This window comes from Erythrolamprus reginae, chromosome Z, assembly GCF_031021105.1.
Source record: "Erythrolamprus reginae isolate rEryReg1 chromosome Z, rEryReg1.hap1, whole genome shotgun sequence".
Taxonomy (NCBI): Eukaryota; Metazoa; Chordata; class Lepidosauria; order Squamata; family Dipsadidae; genus Erythrolamprus; species Erythrolamprus reginae.
In genome coordinates, this window is record NC_091963.1 from 137199353 (window position 1) to 137219768 (window position 20416).

Consider the following 20416-nt stretch of genomic DNA (forward strand, 5'->3'; position numbering starts at 1 on the left):
CGTGGCGGTGGAGAAACAGGGACCTGGCAACCAATAATAATAATAATAATAATAATAATAATAATAATAATAACAACAACAACAACAACAACAACAATAATAATAATAATAATGCTGTCAAAGCCAGAATTGAAAAATCAACAGATGATCCAAAGTGCAGAGTCTGTAAAGGAACAGATGAAACAATCGATCACATACTCAGCTGCTGCAAAAAGATCGCACAGACTGACTACAAGCATAGACATGATGCTGTGGCACAGATGATCCACTGGAACTTGTGCCGGAACTACCATTTCCCAGTGGCAAAGAACTGGTGGGATCATCAGCCCGAAAAAGTGGTCGAAAATGAGCAAGCAAAACTACTGTGGGACTTCTGACTTCAGACTGACTGAATTCTGAAGCATAACACACCAGACATCCTGATTGTGGAGAAAAAGAAAGTATGGATCATCGACATCGCAATCCCAGGGGACAGCAGAATTGAAGAGAAGCAGCTAGAGAAATTAGTGAAATACAAAGATCAAAAAATCGAGCTGCAACGACTCTGGCATAAGCCAGTGAAAGTGGTCCCAGTGGTAAATGATCTTAGCGGACATTTGAAAACCATCAGAATTGACAAAATCTCCATCTGTCAATTGCAAAAGGCCACTTTACTGGGATCGGCAAACATAATTCGCCGTTACATCACGCAGTCCTAGATGCTTGGGAAGCACCCAACTGGTGATGAAATACAAAATCCAGCATAGTGATCTTGTTTGCTGTGTTGTATTGACATAATAATAATAATAATAATAATAATAATAATAATAATAATAATAATAATAATAATAATAATAATAATAAATTATTATTATTATTATTATTATTATTATTATTTTATTAGATTTGTATGCTGCTCCTCTCCGAAGACTCGGGGCGGCTCACAACAATAAAAACAGTACAAATCTAATAATTAAAATAATCTAAAACCCTTAATATAAAAGCAATCATACCTCTCATACAAACCGTGCATAAAACGGAACAGTCCAGGGGAATCAATTTCCCCATGCCTGACGACAGAGATGTGTTTTAAGGAGTTTGCGAAAGGCAAGGAGGGTGGGGGCAATCCTAATCTCTGGGGGGAGTTGATTCCAGAAGGTCGGGGCTGCCACAGAGAAGGCTCTTCCCCTGGGTCCCTCCAGACAACAATGTTTCGTCGACAGGATCTGCAGAAGGCCAACTCTGGTCGCTGGGATTCGTGCAGCAGAAGGCAGTCTCGCAGATATTCTGGTCCGATGACAATGGGAACCCAGAATCTGATTTGTTTAGTCTTCTACTGCAGCCCCCACTAAACCACCAGGGTCCCCCTTCTTTTCTGCAATGCACCAAACACCAAACATAGGAAAACCTGAATCTCTTCAGTGTTTTCTTGGGATGGCTCAGATTTTTTTCAGCCCAAATATGGCAGCCCTAGCTACAGGTAGTCTTCAACTTACAAAAGTCCATTTAGTGACTGTTCAAAGTTACAAACTTCACTGAAAAAATTGATTTATAACCATTTTTCACACTTACGTCCATTGCAGCATCCCTATGGTTAAAATTCAGACACTTGGCAACTGGTTCATATTTATGACTTTTCCGTTGTCCTGGGAATCATGTGATCACCTTTTGCAACCTTCTGGCAAGCAAAGTCAATGGGGAAGACAGATTCACTTAACAACCTTGCTACTAATTTAACAACTTAACATCTGTGGCAAGAAAGGTTGTAAAATGGGGCAAAGCTCACCTAACAAATGTCTCTGTTAGCAACAAAAACGTTGGGCTCAACTGAGGTCATAAGTTGTGAACTGTATATTCAACCTTTATATATTACTGTATTTTTGGAGTATAAGATACACTCCACCCCCACCCACCACCCACCCCCTGCAAAGAGGCTGAAAATTTGGGTGCATCTTATATTCTGAATGTAGCTTTTTTGAAACTTGTTTTCCCCAGTCCAAATGAGGTGCTAATGATCTTCCCAGCTCTTCCCAGCTTGTAGGCTTGTTTTCATTGCTACTCCCTCTGAAAAAGGGTTTTTCAGCCCTAACAAGGGACTAACAATCTTATGGGGTTACAGGATTTTTTCATTGCTACTCCAAAAAAGTTTTTTTCCAGCCCTAAGTCTTTGCAGGCTTCTTTTCATTGCTACTCCCTCTGAAGAAGATATTTTTTTCAGGCATAACCAGGGCATAAAATAATGTGCTGAACTGACCAGACTAAGGATTCTAGCCAGATTTTCACTCTATTTTCCTCCCCCCAAACTAAAGTGCATCTTATACTCCAGTGCGTCTTATACTCTGAAAAATATGGTATATTGTGCCTAATATTATCTGTCTATCAAATCTTCAACAGCTTTGAGAGTCCCAATTAATGCTGTTATCCTTGTAGACCTCCTCCACCTTCTATTTCTCTTAACAGATCAACAGTGCTCGAGAGCTACAGTTATTCAATTATGGTAAGTAGCATTATTGGACTAGAAGCATTTGAAATGTGGATTTACAGGCGGCTGTTACGTATAAGTTGGGTTGACAAAATCAGAAATGCGGAGGTGAAAGCCAAGGGAAATCATCAAAACCATGAAAAGGTCAAAGTTAGAATATTTTGGGCATGTGATGTAACATTCTGAAAAATACAACCTACTTTACTTAATTCTCCAAGAAAAGATTGAAGTTTTTTTCCCAGCCAGTCTCTAAGATTTTGAAGCTATAATGTTCTTCTTCTTCCTGGATCTTGTTTGATCCATGCAGAACATTATGGCTTCAAAATCTAAGGGAGTGGTTGGGACAAAACTCAACAGCACTTTTTCATACAGCTGTCACTAAAAATAGGATTGCCAGCATGATCGCCGACATGTGATGACAGATATGGCACTAGAAGAACAAGAGGGTACCATTATCTGAGTAGCCTGGAAATTAAAAACTGAAGGATAGAGTAGAACGGTTTCAAGCAAGCCATTGTGAAAATTCAATTCCTCAGTAGAGTTTCCACAGTAGAAAATGGAGACAAATTTAAGCAAATATACATTTTGAAAATACATGGGCTTTTAATAAAACTATTCTTAGAGAAACATAGAAATAACCAGTGAAAGGCTGCAAAAAAGTTTACTACCACACTGTTGGCCTGGCTTATTGAATGGGTCTGGCTTGATGGTCATGTGACTGGGTAGGAGTGACTTGCCAACCATGTGACCAGGTGGGAGTAGCTTGACAATCATGTGACCAGGGGTGGCTTAAAGGTCACGTGACTGGGTGGGAGTGGCTTACTGACCAAGCTAAGTTTTCAAATAGGTGCTTGGACTCTTTTTCAATTGATTAAGTCACATTATTTGAATAGCCACAAAAAGAACAAATGATAGACAACATTATTTGTTGAGGAACACAGTAACATTTTTAAGGGTTTGTACTGAACCCATAAGGTTCAGTATGATAACAGATTAGGCAAGTAGCTCAATTTTCTTTAATTGCTAGAAAAGTTCAGTTCTAGATGATGATTAAAATGATTAAAGCATTTATGGTAAAAACATACTACAGTATTTAGTTATTTCCTATTTTAAAAGTAATTAGGGTACTAGAAAAGGAAGGACAATTAAAAAAACTATTTTCAATAAAGAGTACCCCCCCCATAGGGGCAGCAGCCCATTACTGGAAATAACACAGCAGCTCTTAACACCAAGTCAAGTAGATAAGGCAGAATGTGTCTTTCTTACAATCAGAGGTCAACAGCTCCTTTTTCTGGCCAAGATAATGATGTAAACTCTGCTGCACCTGCTTCGCCTTTGATTGATGGATGGCACCAGGTTGATTTCCTCCTTGACACGTCATTCTTGTTGTGAACTATTAAATGATTGACCAAAGCAAAACTATGCTTCCCTTCTACCCTGCACCAAATTCAGAAGATCCACAAGGCTCTACTCCTACAGTTTATCGATATAAAAATGATATATTTTGGTGCCTCAAAAAAGGGCTTGTGAATACGGTTGTTTGCTCCTGCTGATTAATGTTGAGTACAAACAACTTTTAAGAAATCTGCCAGGGGATTTAGGATATGAATCATGCCAGGAAGGAATGATTGACTCATGGTGAATCGAACTGCCTAAAATGATTTCCAGCGAGATAATCCTCGACTCATGACCACAATTGAGCCCAACACTTCTGTGGCTATCAAGACGTTGGTTAAGTGAGTTTCCCCAATCGCACACATTATTTGCTTTTACATTGATTCCTATGGGAAAAATTGCTTCTTCTTACAAATGTTTCTACTTAAGAACCTGGTCACGGAATGAATTAAGTTCGTAAGTAGAGCATCACTGTACTCTAATTCTAAACGGAGCACCAGATTTGGGGATTAAATGTGGATTAGAGTACTGTATTTATTTTCATTTTTTCTTTTTGTATGGAAGAAGATGAGTGGCTTGCCTTTTTAAAAACCCTCAGAAGGTAACATTTGAAACATAGTTCCTTCTTAGTCTCCATGTTTTTGAAGGTTGCCTTTAAGGTGGTGCCATGCAGAAGTCATCCCAATGTGGACAGAACTCTGATTTTGGGGAGACTGATGGCTTTTGTGCAATGGTCGCTTTCATTGTATATGAGCCTGACTTAATCTGGCTTGCCTTGAGCAAGGGAGGAATGCCAACCCTGCTTTGCAGCTGCTGCTGTTAGCAGGGACGGTGGAAATGATCTATAAATAGTTCAGAAGGTAACAGCACTGAGACAGCTGAAAAACAGTTCTGCACTCTAGAGAGATGCCTGACTCTTCTTTCTGTTCGTTCTCAGCAATATATGGGTGATTTTTAATCTAATCTGCATCTATAGAGAGGTTGGCTGAGCTTTGGAGTGTTTTGCAGTGCATCGAACTGTAAATTCAAACCACAGAATTTACTTGAGGAAATATTCTGTCTTTTCTTATTTCCTTCCTTCCTTCCTTTCTCTTTCTTTCTTCTTTCTCTTTCCTTCTCTTCCTTTTTCTGGCTTTTTCTTTCTCTCTCTTTCCTTCCTACCCTCCTCCCTTTTTTTCTCCCTCCCTCCCTCTTTCTTTTATTTTTTCCTTTCTTTCTTTCTCATTCTTCTTTCCTTCCTTTCTCTTTCTTTCTCTGTTTTTTTCCTTCCTTTTTCTCTTTCTTTTTCTCTCTATTCTTTCGTCCTTCCTTCCTATCTTCCTCTTTTTTGTTTCTTTCTCTCTCTTTCCTTCTCCTTGCTCTTTTTTCTCTCATTCCTTCCTTTTTCTCTCCCTTTTTCTTTCTTCCTTTCTTTCTCTTTCTTTCCCTTTTTCTTTCCTCTCTTGCTCGCCCTCTCTTTTTTCTTCTTTCTCTCTTTCTTCCTTTCTTTCTCTCCATCAGACCCTCCCTTCCTTTCTTCCATCTTCCCTTCCTTTCCCTTCCCGCTGTTCTTCAAAGAAAACCAGGGAAGCAGGAATGAGTGCTCCAAATTTTATCCCACCAAGGATGCTGTGAAATAGTTTAGGATCACAAACAAGAATTCCTTGAATATTCCCAGAAAGTTACGTGTTTGAATAAAGATTCATATCAAGGTATGAATTTATATTTAAACATTCTAATCATTTAATTGCATGGCTTAAATCAATTTGCCACATATTTTAAAATATGTTTTACTGCACTCTTTGTCTATAGTATATTAATATATTTAATTCATAGTTCATGCTTAGAACCAATGTTTATAATTTGTATATCAAAAAGAATTTTGTTTAACACAGAATATTGTGTATATATTCAGGTGTTCTTTCTGAAAATCTTTCACTCAGATTTATTGAAAAGCACTCCCATAATCTTTTCTTTCTGTGGTGAAGAGCTTACTTTAAACAAGAAAGAAAATTGCAATCCATTTTAGGCCTGATTAATATCCACACAGGACTCTTTACCCCTTTACAGCCCTTGAATTAATTTATTATAGAAATTCTACAATAGTTTCTGCTCTTCTACCTTTCATTCTAGTTTTTATAATATATTGGCTGGGTCAACAAGCTTTTATGTACATGAGTTACAGTTAGCAGCAAATTATTGAAACTTTTAGCATAATGAAAAAACAACCTCCATGCAGAGATTTGAAAATAATTTGGCTTGTAAAATACCATATATAATTACTATAGCGCAGTGGGTAGAGTGCTGTACTGCAGGCCACTGAAGCTGACTGTAGATCTGTAGGTCAGCAGTTCAAATCTCATCACCGGCTCAAGGTTGACTCAGCCTTTCATCCTTTCGAGGTGGATAAAATGAGGACCCGGATTGTGGGGGCAATAGGCTGGCTCTGTTTAAAAAGTGCTATTGCTAACGTGTTGTAAGCCGCCATGAGTCTAAGGAGAAGGGTGGCATAAAAATAGAATAAATAAATAAATAAATTATGATTTTCCTATACTTCCATTATGTTGATGGTAATCATTTCATGGATTTCTTTGCCTTATTTCAGTGTATTTGAAATAAAAATGCAATTCAAACAAAAAATAAAATGACAGTGAATTCTACCTTTATAACCAAGGAAGAACTCAACATTTTGTAACACAACCCACACAGCAAGCTATTCAATGCATTATGCTCAGGTGTGGGGGGTTCCAATTTATCGTCACTACCAGTACTGATGTGCGTGCAGCTCTGGGTGTCGGAGCAAAATTTGACTTCTGCACATGCCCAGGAAGCAAATCTCATGAGAAGACACACAGGTGCATGAGATTTCGATTATTATTTTTTTTGTTTCCATGCATGAGTGGAAATGAAAAAAATCACCAAAAGTCATTGAAATCTTGCACACACTTGCGTCCTCTCGCAAGATTTTGTTCTCTGCACATGGGAAGAAGCCAAATCTCGCTCCAACACGTGCGCCCACCCGCCAGTCACCTAGAGCTGTGCTGTTCCATTTCCGCTACCGGTGTGCCGGGCCCCCCCCCTGTTCTGGTAGCAACCCAATATTATGCTAAACCACCTGCCAGTTGAATAAGGTTGAAGTTGCTCAGAGTCACCTGAATAAGGTTAAGGTGCAAATAAATTTGAGGAAGGAAGGGAAGGGAGGAAGAAAAAAGAAAAAGGAAGGAAGGAAGGAGGGAGGGAGGGAAGGAAAAGAAAAAAGTTGCTAAGTTTGGAGGCTCCTGTTCTAGACAACATTTTCAGAAAGGGTTTGCGGCTGCCTTCTTCTTCCTAGAGCTGAGAGAGAATGACAGGCATAGAGAAAACCCAACCATCTTGGCCCAACACATGAGAATTCAAAACCATGACTTACAATATGGCAAAAGAGAAAGGAAGGAGGGAGGGAGGGGGTGGGGAGGGGAGAGGGAAGGAAGGAAAGTGGGAAGAGAAAGAAAGGAAAAGAGGATGGGAACGGAAGGGAACAGAAGAAAGGGAAGGAAAGGAAAGGAGGAGGGGAGGGGAGAGGAGAAGAGAGTTAAGGAAAGTTAAGGAAAGGAAAGGAAAAGAAAGGAGGAGAGGAGGGGAGGGGAGAGAAGAGGAAAGTTGAGGAAAGTTAAGTTAAGGAAAAGAAAAGGAAAGGGAAGGAAAGAAAAGGAAAGGGAAAGGAAAGGAAAGGAAAGGAAAGGAAAGGAATTCTTACTAGAGCAGAAGATGATTCAAGGCAGAGCAGGTTGCCAGGACTGAAAGATCAGTGACCATCCCAGGACAGATGTAGAAGGCAAGTGAGTGGTTCCGCCCCAGATCTTTCTATATATAGCCCAATGATACATCATATTTCTGGAATGGCATCCAATTTTCTATGTGCATCTCTCAATAGGAAGAGATAGAGGTGACTATTGGTATGGTAGGTTCATTCCTTATCACACTAGGCACATTATTAGAAAGCTTAGGGTTTGGGGTAAACATTTTTACTTGCTCAAATTCTCAAGAGCCCTTGAATAATAATAATAATAATAATAATAATAATAATAATAATAATAATAATAATAATATTATTTAGATTTGTATCGGGGCAGCTCACAGCATGTAATATAAAACAGTAAATAGAAAGACAAATCTAATGAATTAAAAACTGCATAGCTGAAAACCTGATATATTAAAATCAATCAAACAAATACAAATCACAGTCATACATCACATTTATTGTCCAGGGGACCAAGATCTAATTACTCCAAGTCTGGCAACATAAGTGAATCTTAAGACTCTTGCAAAAGACGAGGAGGGTGTGGGCAGTGAAAATCTCTGGGGAAGTTGATTCCAGAGAGCCGGGGCCACCACAGAGAAGGCTCTTCCCTTTGGCCCTGCCAAGCAACATTGTCTGGTTGACAGGACCTGGAGAAGGCTGACTCGGTGGGACCCAACCGGTCACTGGGATTCATGCAGCAGAAGGCAGTCCCGCAAGTAATCTGGTCCCATACTGTGAAAATCCTGACTCTTTTCCATTGGAAAGCAGCCTTTGAATTTCTGAGTGCTTAGAACAGCTGCGGACGGAAGCTATCCAATTTCCCAGCTGATGAAATTGCAAGTAACTGGATGTGGGGGGAAGGGAATAATAGCTGGAGAAAATTGAGTAGATGGCCAAGGATGGGATGAGCAATTCAGTTGAATGGCAGGTGAATAGACCTGGTTTATTAGAAATGATGGGGAGCCAAATCTCTCACAATTTGAAAGTATACAAGAAAAAAATAATGTAAGCAATCTTGTTATCCCTTTCGTTTACTAGATATAAGATATACAAAATAAAAATGCTGTCTAGCAATTAACTTTAGGTACTATGATTGAAATTAATAAAGCTTAAGATATAACATAGCAATGTAAAACTAGTAGGTTGATAAACAATTTTAAAAAGCTGTAGCAATAATGTCAACAGAAAGGTTGGCAAATGTTAAATTGTTGAGTAAGACTTGATATATAACTGTAATTATGGATGATGACATCTATATGTCTGTATAAGTTGTGATTTATTTTTGATAACAGACTTACACTGGCAGATAAAAATGAAGAAAGAATAATAATATCATTAGAAATTGATAGGGCTGATTATTATCTGCAGTTCCAGAATATGGAGGAAGAAAAAGGAGAAAATCTAGCAGAAATAATGACCAGGTTGTTGTAGAGATGGACCAAGAAATTTTTTTTGGCAGATATTGATGAAATATTTAGAGTTAATACTAGATGTGAAGTGAGACACAGACTTCCTAGAGAGGTCCATATGATATTTATATTAAAAGTAATGAAGGCAGAGATTCTACAAAGAGTGAGACATGTCCCTCTAAAATATAAAGGTAAGGAAATAGAAGTACTAAAACAGATTCTGAGGAGAGTAAGAGAAATAAGGAAAGAATACCAATTTCAGACAAGGCAATTAATGAAGAATGAAGTGAAGTTCAGATGTCTGATTCCGGAGGGAATATTGGTGACCTAGATGGAGCAAAACATAGATTGGATTCCACAGAAAAAAGGAGAACAATTATATGAGAAAAATTTTGACCACAAGAGGAAATGAGAATAAGTGAAAAAGAAGAGGTCAAACAACGAGAAGTTACAGAAGAGAGGAAATGAGAATAAGTGAAAAGAAGAGGTCAAACAACGAGAAGTTACAGAAGAGAGGAATTTGCAGCAAGAAAATACAGTGATACCTTGTCTTACAAACCTAATTGGTTCCGGGACGAGGTTCTGAAGGTGAAAAGTTTGTAAGACGAAACAATTTTCCCATAGGAATCAATGGAAAATTGATTAATGCGTGCAAGCCCAAAATTCACCCCTTTTGCCAGCCGAAGCGCCCGTTTTTGGGCTGCTGGGATTTCCCTGAGGCTCCCCTCCATGGGAAACCCCACCTCTGGACTTCAATGTTTTTGTGATGCTGCAGGGGAATCCCAGCAGGGGAATCCCAGCAGGGGAATCCCAGCATTGCAAAAACGAGCACTTCGCTGGCAACGGAAGTCTGGAGGTGGGGTTTCCCAGCAATGGGAGCATCAGGGAAATCACAGCATCGCATAAACACTGAAGTCCTCGAAACCCCACCTCCGGATCTCTGTGTTTTTGCGATGCTGCAATTTCACTGAGGCTCCCCTCGCTGGGAAACCCCACCTCCGGATTTTCATTGCCAGCAAAGCGCCCATTTTTGCGCTGCTGGGATTCCCCTGCAACATCACAAAAACACAGAAGTCCGGAGCTGGGGGTTTCCCATGGAGGGGACCCTCAGGGGAATCCCAGCAGCGCAAAAACGGGTGCTTCACTGGCAACGGAAGCCTGGAGGCGGGGCATCCCAGTGGCGGTGGTGGGTTTGTAAGGTGAAAATAGTTTGTAAGATGAGGCAAAAAAATCTTAAACCCCAGGTTTGTATCTCGAAAAGTTTGTATGATGAGGCGTTTGTAAGACGAGGTATCACTGTATATTGGTATGCTTGTGTTGTATGTTTTTTAAGTAATGGGTTTTTAGATATTTTCTTTTAAATATTAGATTTGTTCATTGTACACTGTTTTATTGTTGTTGTGAGCTGCCCCGAGTCTGAGGAGAGGGGCAGCATACAAATCTAATAAATAAATAATAAATGAATGAATGAATGAATGAATGAATGAATGAATGAATGAATGAGTAATGAAAGAGAGAGGAAGAAAATAGCAATAAGAGAGGGGGCAAAGGCTAAAGAACCAAGAGAGATAAGAATGAGTGACAAAACCCACTCATAAGTAACTATGGAAGAAAAAATTAAATTAATGTCAATTAATATAAACGGATTGAATTCAGCAATAAAAAGGGTTTTAATAAATTAGGGAAATTAAAATTAGACATAATCTGTTTACAAGAAATTCACATTAAAAAGCAACACATGTGTAAGAAACGGTCTGACCTCATTTCTGGTGTGTATGCACTGAAGGGCCACACTTACCTTTCCCTACCAGATTTGTCCTGGAGGCCGGCGGGGGCACGTAGGCAGGCAGTAGCAGGCACACACCCACGAGAGAACTTGCTTCCACGGATGTGTGGAAATAACTGAAATCTCACACAAGGACCTTCGCATGGACAAGATTTCGGCACTTTTTGGCAAATTTTTTGTTTCCACTATGCGCAGAAGCAAAGAAAGGCTGAAAATTTCCAAAATCTCATGCACACAAGCATAAAATTTTGGCAATTTTCAATTATTTATTTGCTTCCGCACATGCGCAGAAGCAAATTCTTGTGCAAAGGGATGCGCAGATGCACACGCATCACTGTTTCTGCTACCGGACTGACAATCCCAGTCATACTGGGGGCAGCCCAATACTGTGTGTGTCTGTATGTGCATGGGTGTGGGTGTGATGTGGGTGTATTTCCCTCCAGAAATCACAGAGATGTGGTCCACATAAAATGCTAAACTCTAAGCCATGGGTTTATAAACCATGGCTGTCTTCATACCTAGCCTCAATGAAATAAAGCGGGTTTTTTACAATTTGGCATGATGAATGAGCTGGCCTTATCAACACTTTGATATCTTATTCTCCAACTAGGTGAGAAAGTTTTGCTGTTCCCTTTAAGGATCCTACAGCACCATCTAGTGGCTAATTGATAATGCAAGAAAAAGAACCCATGTTTCCTGAGGGCTGGAAAGGATCTGGGAGGTATTTTATTTTATTTTATTTTATTTCATTTCATTTCATTTCATTTCATTTCATTTTATTTTATTTATCTATCTATCTATCTATTTATTTATTTAGTCCAATACACAATGAGGGTTTTAGTGGGTATATATCTACATACACATAGTAAAATACATGATGAAGGTTATAGGGGAAATACTCATAGTAAAATATATCTAAGAAAGAATAGAAAAGAAGGTATAGTAATAGAACGTATCAATGAAAGAATAGAAGAAGAGATACAGTATAGGAATAGAAGAAAGGTATAGAAGATATAAGAGAGCAATAGGACAGGGGATAGAAGGCACTCTAGTGCACTTGTACTCGCCCCTTACTGACCACTTAGGAATCTGGATCTTCCCAACAGGCACATGCGCACTCGGTGGCTGTTCTTCTGTTTTTCGGCATGCGCAGATGCGCACAGTCCCATTTCAGTCCTTGGTGCCAAAAAGGTTCGACAACACTGACCTAGGCTATTAACCTGTTTATAAACCATTAAAAGTTTTTATAAGTCATGAATGTGCCTTGGGGAAAACTACAAATTTCAATCCCTCTGTCTATGTTTCTCCTGGGTTGTCAGATTCCCCAGTTAGCTAACAGCTACCTTGGTACTTATCAAAATAAGCTCAAGAGGTTAAGCACAAATGTTTCAGTTATAAGTGGTGTTAGTTCAAGTGTCCCATCCTGAGTGTAAATACTGGTAGTCCACAACTTACAACCATTTGTTTAGTGGCCCTTCAAAGTTTGCAATGGCACTGAAAAAAAGTGATTCATGACTGTTTTTCACACTTGCTACCTCTGCATCATTCCCACAGTCACGTGATTTTAAAAAATCAGAATCTTGGCAACTGGCATGTCAATCAATCAATCAATATCAACTTTATTTGATTAGTCAATCGACCACATCAAAGCGAGGAAAAGGACCACATCGGTCGTCATAAAACTGTGACTGGTTAAAATACAATAAAATTGGCTAAAATAGAGGGAATTTGAATAAATAATAAGTTAAAATGCAGTATAATATGCTAAAATTGAGTAGTAAAACATGAGAATATAACTCGTGCAAAGGATTATATTAAACAAATCTAAGATACTGATATAAAATATTCTTAAGTGAGTTCGTCTCCTTTGCATGCCACCCCAATATGTTCTATAAAATGTATTCGCATCTGAACAGCCCTGACTATAAACTTAGCGGTTCTAGAAACTACATATATATTTGTACCCTGAAGAAAATATGATAATTGTTTATTACAGTCCCAGTGTATGATTTTGTCAAGTAGGGGCTGTAAATACTGAGGTATTACTGAGGAGTATAGTTTACAATTGAGTAGCACATGTGCAATGTCTTCTATTTCTGGTGCACCGCAAATGCATGTTCTCTCAAAATATGGTACTTGGTGGAATTGTCCATATTTGACCATAGAATATAACTGCTCAAATCTTGCTCTGGTGAGTGCTGTTCTATGGTATTGGGTCAGACCCATTGTCAGGTATTTTTCTAGTTGAAAGACAGTTGCAGAGTCCTGGGGATCATGTGATCCCTTTTTGCCAACTTTATGACAAGCAAAGTCAATTGGGAAGCCAGATTCACCTAACAGCCATGTTACTAACTGAACAGCAGCAGTGATTCACTTAGCAACAACTGCCTTGCTTAGAAATAGTCATTGTAAGTCAAGGGCTGCTTGTATGCTAAAGTAGTACACAAATGGGACCATTAATTGGAACATGGTAAGATAACATGGCATTTTGCTGAAACCAGGGACCAAGTTCCATAGGTAAAAGATTTGTCATTATGATGTTAAATAAGAACACCCGGAGATGAAGAGCTTATCAAATTAAATATACTCTGATACTTATGAAATGTTGGAATTAAGCGCAACAACCTCGCATGATGCCAGTTAATGGATGTTCAATAAATCAGGAACAAGTGACAAAATTTATTTATTTATTTATTTATTATTTGGATTTGTATGCCGCCCCTCTCCGAAAACTCGGGGCGGCTCACAACAAGTGAAAAGACAATCCAATACATAATCCAATTAATTAAAATATTATAAATTTAAGAAAAACCCCTATACTAACATACACACACACAAGCATACCATATATAAATTCAACGTGCCCAGGGGAAGATGTTTAGTTTCCCCATGCCTGACGGCAAAGGTGGGTTTTGAGGAGTTTACGGAAGGCAGGAAGAGTAGGGGCAGTTCTGATCTCCGGGGGGAGTTGGTTCCAGAGAGTCGGTGCCGCCACAGAGAAGGCTCTCCCCCTGGGGCCCGCCAACCGACATTGTTTAGTTGACGGGACCCGGAGGAGGCCCACTCTGTGGGACCTAATCGGTCGCTGGGATTCGTGCGACAGAAGGCGGTCTCGGAGATATTCTGGTCCAGTGCCATGAAGGGCTTTAAAGGTCATAACCAACACTTTGAATTGTGACCGGAAACTGATCGGCAGCCAATGCAGACTGCGGAGTGATGGTGAAACATGGGCATACCTGGGTAGGCCCATGACTGCTCTCGCAGCTGCATTCTGCACGATCTGAAGTTTCCGAACACTTTTCAAAGGTAGCCCCATGTAGAGAGCATTACAGTAGTCGAACCTCGAGGTGATGAGGGCATGAGTGACTGTGAGCAATGAGTCCCGGTCCAGATAGGGCCGCAACTGGTGCACCAGGCGGACCTGGGCAAACGCCCCCCTCGCCACAGCTGAAAGATGGTTCTCTAATGTGAGCTGTGGATCGAGGAGGACGCCCAAGTTGCGGACCCTCTCTGAGGGGGTCAGTAATTCCCCCCCCCCCAGGGTAATGGACGGACAGATGGGATTGTCCTTGGGAGGCAAAACCCACAGTCACTCCGTCTTATCCGGGTTGAGCTTGAGTCTGTTGACACCCATCCAGGCCCCAACAGCCTCCAGGCACCGGCACATCACTTCCACCGCTTCGTTGACTGGGCATGGGGTGGAGATGTAAAGCTGGGTATCATCGGCATATTGATGATACGTCATCCCATGTCCTTGGATGATCTCACCAATACTGATGATATCAGTAATTACGCTTATCCGTGGTTTTACACAACTTGTTGTAGGTCAGCATTCATTCATGATTTGAACCTGGGTACCAAGCATCCATCTTTACCTCTGTACAGAAATTATTAAATCCCTTTTCCTCTCAGCATGATTATTGGCTCAAATTGTGTCAAAATTGAAGGAACATAGTATTGGACTGGGCTGAAACAAACCAAACAAATTTATCTGTTAGCATTTATAGAGAGACCCAATTCGCATTCCTCTTTTGTAGCCTCTGCTAAACAAATTACTATACCTTCTTTTCTATTATTTCTTAGATATATTTTACTATGAGTATCTCCTCTATAACCTTCATCATGTATTTTACTATGTGTATATAGATATATACCCACTAAAACCCTCATTGTGTATTGGACAAAATAAACAAATAAATAAAATAAATAAATGATTACCTCAGCACTCAGATTATTCACTAAGGATGCACTACTATTATTACTACCAGATTTTTTTTCTCATCATTCCTATCACCCATCTCCTCCCACCTAGGACTGTATGACTGTAACTTTGTTGCTTATATCCTTAAGATTTTTATTAATATCGTTTCCTGATTCCTTATTTGACCCCTGTGTCAATCATTAAATGTTGCACCTCAGGATTCTTGACAAATGTATCTTTTCCTTGTATGTACACTGAGGGAGCTTATGCACCAAAGACACATTCTTTGACTGTCCAATCACACCTGGCCAATTAAAATTATATTCTATTCTTTAATGCAACCAAATCCTCCGGAAATCTTAAGATTCCCAGCAGCAAATAAAACCATCAAGCCCGGAACGGGAAGCCGAGGGCCAAAAAGCGAAAGTAGCCGCGATGGAGCTGCCGAGCCCTCCCACTTGGGCGCCTTTTCCGCTTCGCGCCTTTGTCTCGCTTGTCCATTTTCGCGGAAGGCGAAAGAGAAGAAGAATTTGAAGGAGCGCGATGGCCAAAAGCGCCCGCTGCTGCCTGGCAGAAGCCCTGGAGAACCTGACCGGCGACGAGCTGAGAAAATTCAAGGCGAACCTCCAGGATTTCCCGGTCAAGGAAGACTTCAGCAACATCCCCCGAGGAGCCCTGGAGAAGGCGGACGCGCTCAGACTCAGCGACCTCCTGATCAGTTACTACTGCCAGGACTACGCCGTGGAAGTGGCCGCCCAGGTGCTCTCGGTCAGCAACTGCAAGCCCCAAGCTGAGAAGCTCCTCAGTGACACCGGGAAAGGTAGCGGGTACGAGATCAGCGGCGGTTTCTCTAACCTGGGATGGGTCGGACTTTAGCTCCCCGAGCCCTAAAAAAGTCTTGGGAGGAGTTGGATGCAACCGTCCTTGACACAATCATTGGACCCAACAAAAACTTTTCAGCTTCCCACGGAGAAATTATTTTGCTGGGGTTTTGATTTCACTTTACAAAAGTTTCCTATGAAATAGATCTAACCCCCCCCCCCTCTCATATTTTGTATTATATACATATTAGTTTAATTTATATGTTGCCCAACTCCCAAAGGACTCTTGGTGGCATATAAGAGGAATATAAAATGTAATATACTGTATTTTACCTTTTATAAATGAAACGAGACATTAAAATGCCATTTATAACAAATATAATGCAATACTGTAAATAGTAATCCAGTAGCAGCAAATAAAAGCAGCCCTAAAAAGTTAGACATATCAGAGCATCACTATCTTATTCCTGTTAAGGAAGCCTGCAAGAAAAATGTCTTTTTTCTGACTCTGCAAAAGCAACAAAGAACACTTTGGGTGTTGCTTGGCAGGGTGGGGTGCCCAGAGCTTTGATGATTGTTAGGCCTGCAGTATTTTGATCAAAATGGTCAAAGGATAAAGCAATAAATCTTCTATTGTTATTTGCTTAGGACAGAGGTAAGAACAGAAATAAAGATGGATTTTCTTCACATACAGGAATCCCAAGCCTCAAAGGGTTTTATACTTTGACAGTACACATCTCCGATCTATGTGCACACAATCTGTTAGAGAATATCAGACAAAATTATGTGCATTGTCCAATTATTGCTGTGTTTTTTTTACTATAAACTCTCCTTTTTTGCCCCCTCCAGATGCCTGCAATTCTGATGAGGAACCTGTGACCCAGATGAGCGCCCCCTCAAGACAAACAGGTGAGTTCCTACTCCATTGGTAGATAGGAATTAGCCCACCTTCTGTTTACTTGATGCGTCCTCTCCCTTGGAACGCATGTTTATCTTAGAACTAATTTTCAGAACAATTTGATTTCTCCCTTAAATTCCAAGGAATTGCAGGGAGATGATATTAAAACCTTGGTAAAAACAATGTACAGTATTTGTGTATACATGTGGCAAAAAAAAATTTATAATTTTTTTTATTTATATACATATATACATAACACAAAAAGGCATTTAAAAACAAGTCATATACATTGATCTTATTTATGTATCTAATCCTATATCTATTTTCCCCTAGCCCATTTATCACCAAGAAATATCATCTTTTCAAAAAGTTTTTTCACTCCAACTACTATTATTACCAAATGTGCATTTGTTACTTTCTCTATTCTCTATATGCAAAATCAAATATATCTGACTTTTTTCTATTTTTTTTTCCTAAGATTTCTTCTAACCAGTTTTTAATTTTTTCCCAGTAGTTGTTTGCTTTTTCACACCGCCACCATAAATGGTAATAAAAGCCAAATTCTATTTTGCACTTCCAACATCTCGGTTTCAACTTTTTGGGTCCCATTCTGAAGGTTGAGAGTTCAAGGCTAGGTAGCAGCAGCTGTTTCTCTGCTAGGGCCACAGAAAAAATATCTGCTGCGAACTCCACATAGTGCCAGGTTGCATCCAGTCATCCCAACTCTATCCCGAATTAAGGGATCAATAGGATCATACAAAGGATTGTGCTGCTCATATCATCTTATAAAGACTCGTTTCACCTGTTAGCTTTCGCTTCATATCTCAGACTTAATTTTTTTGAAGTTGTTTGTATAGATTGATACAATCCTGGCTTAACAACATGGAATCTACTGCAACCAAAACATTAGTTGTTCCCCAACACAGTATTCATAGGACCCCATAATTAAAGAAACATATTTTTATTTGAAATATTAAATGGTTGTAATAGGGTAATTTATGCAATTTTTTTGTATAATTTTCCTTAGAGACTGAGATGAAAGTTGGCTCCTAATGTAGCCTGCATTTGTTTTTTAACAAATATTCTCCTGATTGTCAAACTTGAACTGTGAAAAAAGGAAAACATCAGAACGTTATAGAGAGGTAGAGCAGAATTTCACAGCATTCTTAAAATTATCTCCTACAGTGGATGTGGATTTTACTCCAGGATAAAGTGACAGAGAGAACCTTGATTTCAGTTCACAATATATATTTATTTAGAACCTTAAAGCAGGAGTGGGCAGCTGACCACTCTATGACCTGGCTACTTTATTACTTGAGGACTTCAATTCGAATCCCACGACCAGTTAGGTTTCACAGAGTTGGCCTTCTCCGGGTCCCGTCAACTAAACAATGTCGTTTGGCGGGACCCAGGGGAAGAGCCTTCTCTGTGGCGGCCCCGACCCCTTGGAACCAACTCCCCCCAGTTATCAGAGTTGCCCCCCCTCCTTGCCTTTCGTAAGCTCCTTAAAACCCACCTCTGTCGTCAGGCATGGGGGAATTGAGATTTTCCCTTCCCCCTAGGCTTATAAAATTTATGCATGGTATGTCTGTATGTATGATTGGTTTCTAAAATTGGGGTTTTTAAATTAACTTAAATATTAGATTTGTTTACATTGTCTTATTATTGTTGTTAGCCGCCCCGAGTCTACGGAGAGGGGCGGCATACAAATCCGCACGAATCCCAGCAACCGGTTAGGTCCCACAGATTCGGCCTTCTTCGGGTCCGGTCGACCAAACAATGCCGTCTGGTGGGACCCAGGGGAAGAGCCTTCTCTGTGGGGGGCCCGACCCTCTGGAACCAGCTCCCCCCTGAGATTAGGATTGCCCCCACCCTCCCTGCCTTTCGTAAACTCCTTAAGACCCACCTCTGCCGTCAGGCATGGGGGAACTAAACATCTCCCCCTTGCCCATGTTGTTTTGCCATTTGATTGATTGACTGTGTGTCTGTTTTTATATACATTGGGATTGTTTTATGAATTTATGAATTTTAAATTGTAATTAGATTGGTGGGCATTGGATTTGTTATTATGTACTGTTTTTTATTGTTGTTGTGAGCCGCCCCGAGTTTGCGGAGAGGGGCGGCATATAAATCCAATAAATCTAATCTAAATCTAATCAGATAGATAGATAGATAGATAGATAGATAGATAGATAGATAGATAGATAGATAGATAGATAGATAGATAGATAGATAGATAGATTCCCAGAATTCCCAGCACGGCTCAGAAATTCTGGGAGTTGAAGTCCACAGATAGTAAAGCTGCTGTAGTTGCCCAGCCCTGCCTTAAAGAGCCTCCTATAATAAAATCTCAGTCTCCAAAGCTCCAGTGAAGAGAGGCCTGAAGCTGAATTAATGTTAAGTCTTGAGTATCAATATATTGCTATTTCTTTTTCCTTTTATTTTTTCACAGTTCAGGCCCCAGGAATGCATTTTATTGAACGCCATCGTGACGCCCTGATTCGGAGGGTAGTCGGAGTGGAAGAAATTCTGGACCAGCTATATGGAGTTCTCCTGAACAATGAGCAATATCAAATTATCATGATAAAGGGAACATCCCAGGAGAAAATGAGGGAGCTCTTTAAACTGGTGCCAGGCTGGAATCCACATTGCAAGGATATGCTCTACGAAGTTCTGAAGGAGAAAAGGAAGTTTCTGATTGAAGACCTTGAAAGGCAGTGAGGCCATAGAAGTGAAATACCATCTCAGGGAATAAAATATCCAACTACACATATATGATAGGAATCTACAGATACGGGTATACAGGTATAGACTATTTTCATACCCTGTTTCCCTAAAAATAAGACGCTGTCTTACATTTTTTTGAATCCAGAAATAAGTGCTTGGCCTTACTGCCATTCACTCAAAAGCCGAATTGGGCTTATTATCAGGGGGTGTCTTATTTTGGGGGAAGCAAACTAGTCTTGTGGCCACAACGTCACAATTGAGCTCAAAATTGCTAAGTGGGAAATTGGTTGTGAGTTTTGCCCCCATTTTAAAAACTTTCTTGCCACGGGTCTGTGAATTGTTACAGCCCTTAAGTTAGTAACCCCAGTTTAAGAAAATCTAGCTTTCCCCATTGACTTTGCTTGTCCGAAGGTTGCGAAAAGGGATCAGATGACCCCGAGACAATGCATCTGTCATAAATGTGAATCCGTTGTCAAGCATCCAAATGTAAATCACATGACCATAAATCACGTGAACAATCATAAGTGTGAAAAATTGTCATAAGTCACTTTTTTCAGTGCCGTTGTAACTTTGAACAGTCACTAGACAAACTTTTTACAGACCTCTCGCAAGGTCTTCGTCACGGCTGATTGGATCTCTTCTATGGACGAAAAGCGCGCCTGGCCACAACGCGCTACGAGTCCGCGAGTGCCGACACTGCCCCACCCCGCCTATAGTCCTGACGTCACCCCAGCAGATTTTTTTTGTTCCCAGCCCTGAAAGGAACCCATTTTTCATCCATAAAAGAGATCCAATCAGCCATGACGAAGACCTTGCGAGAGATCCCTGAAGACACCTTCCAGGACGCGTACTGGTCATGGCAGAGTCGCTGGAAAAAATGTGTAGAGACCCAAGGACAGTACTTTGAAGAATTTTAAGTGTTTCTGCAAATCTGTTCAATAAATTACTTTTTTTTAAA

The 20416-nt window shown here is 40.1% G+C and overlaps 1 protein-coding gene across 1 annotated transcript; it reads left to right on the top strand.

The window, feature by feature from the left end:
- Nucleotides 1-15444: 15444 nt before the first annotated feature.
- Nucleotides 15445-20416, top strand: LOC139154782 (apoptosis-associated speck-like protein containing a CARD). The gene is made up of 3 exons (XM_070729756.1): nucleotides 15445-15832; nucleotides 16683-16742; nucleotides 19184-20416. The coding sequence occupies exons 1-3, from the start codon at nucleotides 15556-15558 to the stop codon at nucleotides 19450-19452; spliced, it is 606 nt and encodes a 201-aa protein (XP_070585857.1). The 5' UTR covers nucleotides 15445-15555; the 3' UTR covers nucleotides 19453-20416.

Excerpts from the sequence above, each read along its gene's own strand:
- LOC139154782 (XM_070729756.1), top strand. The coding sequence starts at position 15,556 with ATGGCCAAAAGCGCCCGCTGCTGCCTGGCAGAAGCCCTGGAGAACCTG. Across the intron at positions 15,833-16,682 it reads CCTCAGTGACACCGGGAAAG|ATGCCTGCAATTCTGATGAG; the intron begins GTAGCGGGTACG and ends TGCCCCCTCCAG. Across the intron at positions 16,743-19,183 it reads CGCCCCCTCAAGACAAACAG|TTCAGGCCCCAGGAATGCAT; the intron begins GTGAGTTCCTAC and ends ATTTTTTCACAG.